General features: G+C 45.5%; 1 protein-coding gene across 1 annotated transcript in view; it reads left to right on the plus strand.

Moving 5' to 3' along the window:
• The window catches only part of PROM1 (prominin 1), a 117,289-nt gene that overhangs the window by 29,379 nt on the left and 78,156 nt on the right, over positions 1–9,754 (plus strand). The window contains exon 2 of the mRNA XM_024119531.2: positions 1,215–1,384. Within this exon, the coding sequence (XP_023975299.1) occupies positions 1,215–1,384 (170 nt within the window). The remainder of the gene's footprint in view (positions 1–1,214; positions 1,385–9,754) is intronic.

Here is a 9,754-nt window from a genome sequence, read left to right on the forward strand (position 1 = left end):
GGCGTGTGAGATCTTCCCGGACCGGGACACGAACCCGTGTCCCCTGCATCGGCAAGCGGACTCTCAACCACTGCGCCACCAGGGAAGCCCTGTCAGGCAGATTCTTAACCACTGTGAGCGCTGATGTTTTTTCTAGATTTTTATTGGTTTTCTATCAGGGCTTTTAGAGTTGCCTTTCCTACATTGCATTCAACAGCTCTTTTTCTTTGTAAAACAACCCCTCTTGACTGAGTTTTAAAAAAACATTCAATTTAGAATTTGTATAAACAACTGTTGCTTTTCGTAGTCATGTTTTATCTGTTTACATAATATTTAAATAAGTTATGAAATTGCACCAATAAGTACAACTAAGAGAAAGTGGTTTGGGAGCAAACAACAGAGACTCTTGGAGATTGTACAGCTCAGCTGGCACGAGCAGAAAGGGTGGAGACAAAACCACAAAAAAGGTGCTTCTGGTGCATTATTAACAAAACACTAGAAGAGTATATTTTGCCTGGACCACACACTTGTTGGGACAAAACTGGGGCTTTTCTAAGTCTTGCATATTTGATTATTACTTTAACAATGATTATTTATTGGCAAGCATCTAAAATTGTGCAAATGTTAACCTCATTTCTTTTCAGGTTTTTTTTTTTTTAAATGACAAATGCTACATGCTGACATACTGTAAAAATGGCTCCGGATCACATCTCTTACACAAGATACTGTCAACTCTGATTTACATTTACAGGAACTAGAATTTTTAACTTGATAGTATTACAAATTCTGTCTTTTTGTGTTGTTTTTGGTGAGGAGAGTGTTGGGAGAGGGGTGGAAGAGTATGTCAATGAAAGAACTTTGTTTAAAATTTTTTTAATATTCTCTTAAAAATTCAAGTGAGCTCAAAGTATATACAGGAAAAATATCCCTCTCACTCTGCTTCTAGTTCCAGTCTCTGTCCCTCGTTTGGGGGAGGCCATGGTCAATAGCTGAGCCTTCTTTAGTCACATGACAGAACAGAATGGGGTGGTGTTGGTTCACATTCTCATGGGAGTGTCTGTGCGATCATGTGCACCTTGGTGCAGATCAAAAAATGCGATTCAAACATCCTCAAGGCCAGTGTTCCTTAAATGAACAGCAGAGACAAATGACGCTTTCCAGAATGTCTTAGGGGAGGAAACGAACTCCGGGACTCCACAGGTACCTTGGCCATGTTGCCTGCCTGGATTTAACAGTGGTGGCAACACAGCTGCTGGACCGTCTTAGTCTCAGGCCCAGCGGCCCCCTCCCAGCCCCGTCCCATCGTCAGGGAGGCCACAGCGCCCTGAGCCCTTATCCGACGTGCATCTTGGTCAAGGATTCCGAGCTTCAGGAGCCCCCAGAGGTCTCCCTGCTCCTGTGCAACGTGAGAGCCTGCTTCCTCTAAAAGTACTTGAAATGATTTAAGGGCCAGCCTGCCCAGTCACAGGCTTGGCTGCATGTGGCCTAACGGTGAAATAGAATCCCCCGGCACGGACCTGTGTGAACATGTGGCTGGGGGGAGGCTACCAGGGCCAGACTGGTCCCAGATGCTTTTCCAAGAATTGCTTCCTGTGCAGCATTTTTCTGAGCTCTTTTCTGGAAGAGCGAGTTAGTGCCATCGTGAATTCTCATGCAAGCCGATGTGTGTCAGTCCTGCAGGGAAGCTGCTCCAATCAGTTAAAGGAGGACTGCACAGTCACGTGCTGACAGCTGAAATGAAGGGAAAACCCGCACCAAGGGTGATGGAATTGTATTTTAAATACAGGAAAGGGGGCTCGCCCTCTGGAATACTTGATTATATACTTGGAGGCAGGGAGAATACTTTTGATAAGTTCTAATACACCCAGCTTGGCTTCCAAATGTCTGAAGCATCAATCCCCTTTATTAAAAACCAAACCAAAGGATTTAGTCATGTTGATGGAGGAGTTGAAACAGCAGAGGCAAGAGCTCCGTGAAACTGAAAGGTACAGGACTGTGGCTGCCTGAAGCGGTCGTTGAAATGCATTCTCTCAAGTACTAAATTTGGATAGACTCATTGCAGCTGCTCCAGAAGGAAATATGGTGAACTCCAGGACCTGATTCAGTTGCATTGTTTGGGTCCCCAAATCCTCACCCACACCAGCCAAAGGAAGATGTGAGCCAAGGAGCCGGGTGGGTAACGTTCGTTCCAATGTCAAAGGACAGCGAACACATTTAACCACACCAGGCGGCTGGAAGATGGGCTTGCTAAAGTACATTCTTCAGAGAAGCAACACTTAACCTTGCGAGTGACAAACTAATTTAGTTCTGTCGTTTTTGATGGAAATCTTTTCAAAAGGCATATATTTATTTGCCTTTTAGTTTTGCACACACCAAACATAAGTTGATTTGGGGGGTTGTTCAGGGCCATCCTTCAAGGTGGGTTGTCCTCAGAGACGACGTGTGATCTCCTGTCCTTGCATTAACTGGACCCCGATGACTTGGCTGGGGGCTCAGGTTGTCAGGAGTTGCCGTTAATGGTGGTGACAGGGCCGCTCAGATGCGCTCTGCTCCAGCACACCTACGGGGCATACGCATTCATGGGGGAACATAGCTGGCGTGGCTGAGCTGTGGCTAGTCTTCTGTGCCCACTTGGCCAGGCTGTGGTCGCCAGTGATTTGATGAAATGCTCATCTAGGTGTTGCTGTGAAGGTGTTTTGTAGATGTGGTTCACACCTACATGTGAACCCTTTCAGTGAAGGGGATTACCCTCGATAATGTGGGTGGCCCTCATCCAATCAGCTGAAAGGTCTTCAGAGCAAAACCGGATTTCCACAGGAAGAAGAAATTCAGCTTCAAGACTGTGAAGTCAACTCCTGCCTGAGTTTCCAGGCTGCCCTGAGATTTCCAACTTGCTAGTGCCCACAGTTCCTTAAAATCAGTCTCTCTCCTTCTCTCTTTCCCTCTCCATCTCTATCTCTAGCTGTAGCTCTAGATCTGACTCTGTCTCTATCTCTATCTCCATCTCTTCTATCTCTGTCTCTATCTCTGTCTCTGTCTCTATCTCTGTCTCTGTCTCTATCTCTGTCTCTGTCTCTATCTCACCACTTACTGGTTCTGTTTCTTCAGAGAACCTGACTGACAGAGGCAGTTATTCCCAAAGTTTGGGGATGAGGGTGGTGAGTAGTGTGTAGCTGGAGAAAATTCTAGCCCTCTCCCCATTCCAACCACTGAAGAATCAAATAAGCAAGGTCCTTCCATTTTTCCCGAGGCAGAGTTTATGATCACCAAGTTCTTTCTCTGAAGTAACCACGTTCTGTGTAGACAGTGTCCCTCTGTGAGCCCATGTGGCCATTTTCATCTACACTAATCTTGTGGCTTGGTGATGGGATGGTTGACACAAGTCTGCCTCTAAATAAGTGAGGAGCTTTTTCTGTGGGTTTTTTTTTTTTTTTTACCTTGTATGCTATCTTAACTCACCTCCATTCTAGCCAGAGGACTGATATCCAATAAAGGACCTCGGCTTTGCATCAAATGATGGTCAAACATATTTATATTTATATACTTTAAGTTAAAATAAAATGTCTAAGGCATGAGTCTCTTCTTTTTATTTTTCCACTAACCTGTCAGCTATCAGAACGGATCACACCAACTATGCTAATGTAATGTAGATTTAAACATTTTCCATGCAATGAGTTGGCTCCTTAAACATTTTTCTTGATAAAAGGTAAACTGAGTCAAATTATCCAAATAACCAGAAGTTTCCTAATTTGTTTGAATTAGTGAGATTTTCCTGTTAAGAGAAGAATCAAATTTCATTTTAGAAATCAGAATCAGGAAGCTCTAAAGCATAAAAACAATCCACAGAAAACCTAGACCAAAGAGAGAAGACAAGCTTCAACCAACTGCAGTGGAATACCTCTGTCTAATCCAACATAAGATCTCTTCCACATGGGGCTCTGGGGAAAGTTCTAGGGACCACATACAAATTATGTAAATGTATATTTTCACCAAATACCTTTGCATCTTGATTTATTTTTTATTTTTTAAATTTATTTTATTTATTTATTTTGGCCGTGTTGGGTCTTTGTTGCTGTGTGCGGGCTTTCTCTAGTTGCGGCGAGCGGGGGCTACTCTTTGTTGCGGTGCGCACGCTTCTCATTGCGGTGGCTTCTCTTGTTGCGGAGCACGGGCTCTAGGCGGGTGGGCTTCAGTACTTGTAGCACGCGGGCTCAGTAGTTGTGGCTCGTATTGAGTACAGACCCCCAGACCTTATGAGTATAAAAGAGTGCTACTGGGGGTCAATGGGGGACACTGTGGGCGTCTCCACAGGGGGACACTTAACTCTATTTATGCTCTTAGTTAATCACATTTCCAGGTAAACACTTTAAGTGCCCAAGAGGCTAACTCTGTGTGTGGGTAATTTTTTATTAATAAGAGTTCTAAGTACAATAACAAATTTAACCTGACATTTAGGAAAAAAAAAATGATTCACCCTCTAACATTTGTTCATAAAGAAAAACCTGTTCTGAACATTTTACTCTCTAATTTTAATGCTTACACCATAATGCTTCTAAGTCTATAACTTAATTTTAAGTTTAATGTTAATAATCCTATAGTGTTGCATCTGGTCAAAGAAACTAGAAAACATCAGGTAGAAATTAAAATAACCTGAATATAAGACTTGACTAAAAGGCTTTTCTAAAAGCCTTTTAAAACAAAACAACCTAAAATTAGAATACTTTTGGCAGAAAAATTAACAACTGTGAACAAAATTAACATTACATAATATTTTAGCAAGAACTACGTTACAATAATATTGTTTTACGTAGAGTGATTTACAATATACTAAATGCCTATTTTATATCAGAAATAAAAATATCTTTACCAAAAATACTTTTTAATATAGTTTCGCACTTTTGGGAGATTCTGTTCCCAGTAAATGGCAGGAACACAATTTAGAAGATGAAAGGTGTGATACAGTTTTTGTTTGACTGCGTTGGGTCTTCGTCGCTGCGCGTGGACTCCCTCTAGTGGAGGTGAGCGGGGGCTACTCTTCATTGCGGTGCGCGGGCTTCTCATTGCGGTGGCTTCTCTTGTTGCGGAGCACGGGCTCTAGGCTCGCGGGCTTCAGTAGTTGTGGCTCACGGGCTCTAGAGCGCAGGCTCGGTAGTTGTGGCACACAGGCTTAGTTGCTCTGCATCATGTGGATCTTCCCGGACTAGGGATCAAAGCCGTGTCCCCTGCACTGGCAGGCAGATTCTTAACCACTGTGCCACCAGAGAAGCCCGTGGTACATTTTTAAATTAAGAGACCTAACTTAATTGAGTTGTCAAATACATATGATCAGCAAAATCCTTCCAGGAGCACTTAAATTTGTCACAAATCTGATAAATCACCTGCCAACAACTGGGGTTTTTAAGTTCTCTATCCATTTTATGAGAGAACATTCCAAAAGTGAACTTGCACTTTGCCTGGCTTGGTTCAGAACCTACATATGTATTTAAAGAAACCAGTTAGGAACAAATATCTTGTCAAAGATGAGGAAGATGGGTCTGTTATAGATGGATCCTGCACAAGGCACTTTTCTTATTTTATGTTGCTTGTGTAGCTTCAGACATCAAAACACTCATAGAGAAGTTACACACACACACACACACACACACACACACACACAGACACACACACACAGGAAGAGCCAAAAACAAAACCAACCTAACTTTGTAACCTGGTGGTATAACCAAGGGGTCCGAATTCGCTCTTGCTGCAACATTTCTTAATTTCCATCATCACATGAAATTTAAAGTAAGTCCCATGTAAGAAGACACTGTAAGGTCTAGGGGCTGAGCACAGAGAAGCTGACAGTCCCTGTCATTCCAGGAAGACCCACGGAGTCAGATGCTGAGAAACGGTCTTCTACCATGAAAATAACTTTCTCATCTGCCTGCTTACATATTTCCCTCCCACTGCTATACCTTAAGAGGCAACTATTATGTTATGGAAAAGAGCATGGAAAGATATAGTGAGAAATGAAGCAGGGCATGAAAAAGGTGGCCAGACCGCCCTCCGAGCCCAGGGCAAGGAGGACTCACCGGCCTCCTGGAGCTGTCCAGTCTGGTGCTCGGTGCCTTTCAGGCCCCATCTCAGCAGATCCTCCCTCAGCTCTGGAAGGACAAAGGGGTCACTACTGTCCACACTGAAGTCTCATGGAGGGCAGGAGAAGACCGTGGTTTCTCAGGCAAGAGGTCTTACTCCTTTCTATCGTGATCACAGCACCTGACACCCTGTAGGCGCTTAATATGGTGCTTGAGCCCCCGAACCGCAAAAAAAAAAAAAAAAAAAAAAAAAAAAAAAAAAAAGAAGGCAGGGCACTTACTTAGGAGGCTTGTCTTGAGCAGCTGCAAGATGAGTAGGTCTCCGCACCCACCTGCCTGAATCTTACAAGTTTATGTTATGTCTCAACTGGATTCAGTTATGTAGACCATTCAGATGGTCTCAACTACACATTACTCTCTCAAGATTGCATCCTTGCACCCAGCTCCTAGTTTGGGATGGGTGGGCAGAACGGACGTTCCAAGGGCAGGGGAGGGGTGAGCAGCTTCTGAGTGCCTGGGTCCAGCTCGCAGGCCAACCAGCGGTCACATCCTGTCCATGGCCCCCCAACATGAGGATGCAGGCGATCCAGAGGCTGAGACGGTTTCCACCAGAAGCCTTCTAGGAGCTGGCCAGGAAAGACAAAGGCAAAGGGCTGGGATGCAGTAGAACGAGCTTGACACTTGGGAACCATGGAAAGTGTGGGGCAGAAGTGAGACCCCGGTTCTTGCACGTGCTTTCTGAGATGGACCATAATGGGTTCAAAGTTCTCACCAGCAGTGAACCTATTAGGTCTGGGATAGAATATCCTAGTGTGGGGTCCCATGGGCTCCCGGATGAGGTGTGAGCAGTGGAAGGTTGATGTCAGGGCTTGTCAGGTGAAGCTGCTTGGGTTGTGTTGTACAGGCATTTGTGATGTTCACTCACCCTGATTAAGGGCCGCTTAATTAGAGGTACATAGGGAAGCCAAGGGAAAAATGGATACTGTGGTCCTGAGCATGAAGGACGCTCATTCTGTGTTTTTGTGACAGGGGATGCTGGGAAGGAAGGAGGGCACAATAAGGAAACGGATAGAGGCCTTGGGGCTTTGGGGGAAATGGAATTGCTCCGGGGTGAGAGTGGGCAGGGTGACCTGCCGCCTCTGAACCTGTGCTGTCCAGTGCAGGAGCCACTAACCATGTGTGGCCATGGAGCACTTGAACTGTAGCTTGTCTGAACTAAAGGGCATTGACACCGGCTTCTGAACTCTTAGTATGAAAATAAGACTGTAAATAGCTCATTAATATTTACACTGATGATATCTTGAAATGATACTACTTTGCATATATTCGGAGTAAGTAAAACAGATTAAAATTAATTTTAAATTAATCATGTTTTTCAATGGAACTACTAGAAAATTTGAAATTACTTATGTGGCTTGAGATAGATTTCTGTAAGACAGTGCTACTCTCAACCACGGGAAGGGAGAACATCTCTGCTCCAAAGTCTTGGGATGGGTTTTTAGCCAGTACAGCAAGGATCAGCTTTGCCAGAGGGTCAGGACCAGCGGGCAGCCAAAGGACAGGGATCAACTGCCAGTGAGTGTTGTCGTTGGATGTAGCTGGGACCATGCCTGGGACACCCAGGACCACCAGCATCACAGAAGGACTCAGGAGGGGCTGGGTCTTCAAGCAAACTGATGGGGGCATCTGTTTGACAGAGAGGAATGTCAGTGTTTCCCAGAGGTTGCCATGGGTACACAAGCCATGTTCTCTGGCATTGGCTCACCTCCACAGAGCTCTACTAGAGCAAAGCCTGTTACGTGTGTGCAGCAGGCTAAAGCAAAGAGACTGGTTCAAGGCCGGAGAACACCTGTGATCCTGGGTTGCCCCCAAGGTACCTTGGAGAAACTGTAGGGTTCCCAGGGTTCCCTACCAGTTTGAAAATCTCTGTTCCTTCAGCACATCCTTTACAGGTCTGCTCCATGTATCGGTCTGCTCTGTGCAGGTGGAAGCGTACCGCAAAAAAAAAAAAAAAAAAAAAAAAAAAAAAAAAAAAGAAGGCAGGGCACTTACTTAGGAGGCTTGTCTTGAGCAGCTGCAAGATGAGTAGGTCTCCGCACCCACCTGCCTGAATCTTACAAGTTTATGTTATGTCTCAACTGGATTCAGTTATGTAGACCATTCAGATGGTCTCAACTACACATTACTCTCTCAAGATTGCATCCTTGCACCCAGCTCCTAGTTTGGGATGGGTGGGCAGAACGGACGTTCCAAGGGCAGGGGAGGGGTGAGCAGCTTCTGAGTGCCTGGGTCCAGCTCGCAGGCCAACCAGCGGTCACATCCTGTCCATGGCCCCCCAACATGAGGATGCAGGCGATCCAGAGGCTGAGACGGTTTCCACCAGAAGCCTTCTAGGAGCTGGCCAGGAAAGACAAAGGCAAAGGGCTGGGATGCAGTAGAACGAGCTTGACACTTGGGAACCATGGAAAGTGTGGGGCAGAAGTGAGACCCCGGTTCTTGCACGTGCTTTCTGAGATGGACCATAATGGGTTCAAAGTTCTCACCAGCAGTGAACCTATTAGGTCTGGGATAGAATATCCTAGTGTGGGGTCCCATGGGCTCCCGGATGAGGTGTGAGCAGTGGAAGGTTGATGTCAGGGCTTGTCAGGTGAAGCTGCTTGGGTTGTGTTGTACAGGCATTTGTGATGTTCACTCACCCTGATTAAGGGCCGCTTAATTAGAGGTACATAGGGAAGCCAAGGGAAAAATGGATACTGTGGTCCTGAGCATGAAGGACGCTCATTCTGTGTTTTTGTGACAGGGGATGCTGGGAAGGAAGGAGGGCACAATAAGGAAACGGATAGAGGCCTTGGGGCTTTGGGGGAAATGGAATTGCTCCGGGGTGAGAGTGGGCAGGGTGACCTGCCGCCTCTGAACCTGTGCTGTCCAGTGCAGGAGCCACTAACCATGTGTGGCCATGGAGCACTTGAACTGTAGCTTGTCTGAACTAAAGGGCATTGACACCGGCTTCTGAACTCTTAGTATGAAAATAAGACTGTAAATAGCTCATTAATATTTACACTGATGATATCTTGAAATGATACTACTTTGCATATATTCGGAGTAAAACAGATTAAAATTAATTTTAAATTAATCATGTTTTTCAATGGAACTACTAGAAAATTTGAAATTACTTATGTGGCTTGAGATAGATTTCTGTAAGACAGTGCTACTCTCAACCACGGGAAGGGAGAACATCTCTGCTCCAAAGTCTTGGGATGGGTTTTTAGCCAGTACAGCAAGGATCAGCTTTGCCAGAGGGTCAGGACCAGCGGGCAGCCAAAGGACAGGGATCAACTGCCAGTGAGTGTTGTCGTTGGATGTAGCTGGGACCATGCCTGGGACACCCAGGACCACCAGCATCACAGAAGGACTCAGGAGGGGCTGGGTCTTCAAGCAAACTGATGGGGGCATCTGTTTGACAGAGAGGAATGTCAGTGTTTCCCAGAGGTTGCCATGGGTACACAAGCCATGTTCTCTGCCATTGGCTCACCTCCACAGAGCTCTACTAGAGCAAAGCCTGTTACGTGTGTGCAGCAGGCTAAAGCAAAGAGACTGGTTCAAGGCCGGAGAACACCTGTGATCCTGGGTTGCCCCCAAGGTACCTTGGAGAAACTGTAGGGTTCCCAGGGTTCCCTACCAGTTTGATAATCTCTGTTCCT

The sequence above is a fragment of the Physeter macrocephalus genome, chromosome 7, assembly GCF_002837175.3.
Source record: "Physeter macrocephalus isolate SW-GA chromosome 7, ASM283717v5, whole genome shotgun sequence".
In the NCBI taxonomy this organism is placed as follows: Eukaryota; Metazoa; Chordata; class Mammalia; order Artiodactyla; family Physeteridae; genus Physeter; species Physeter macrocephalus.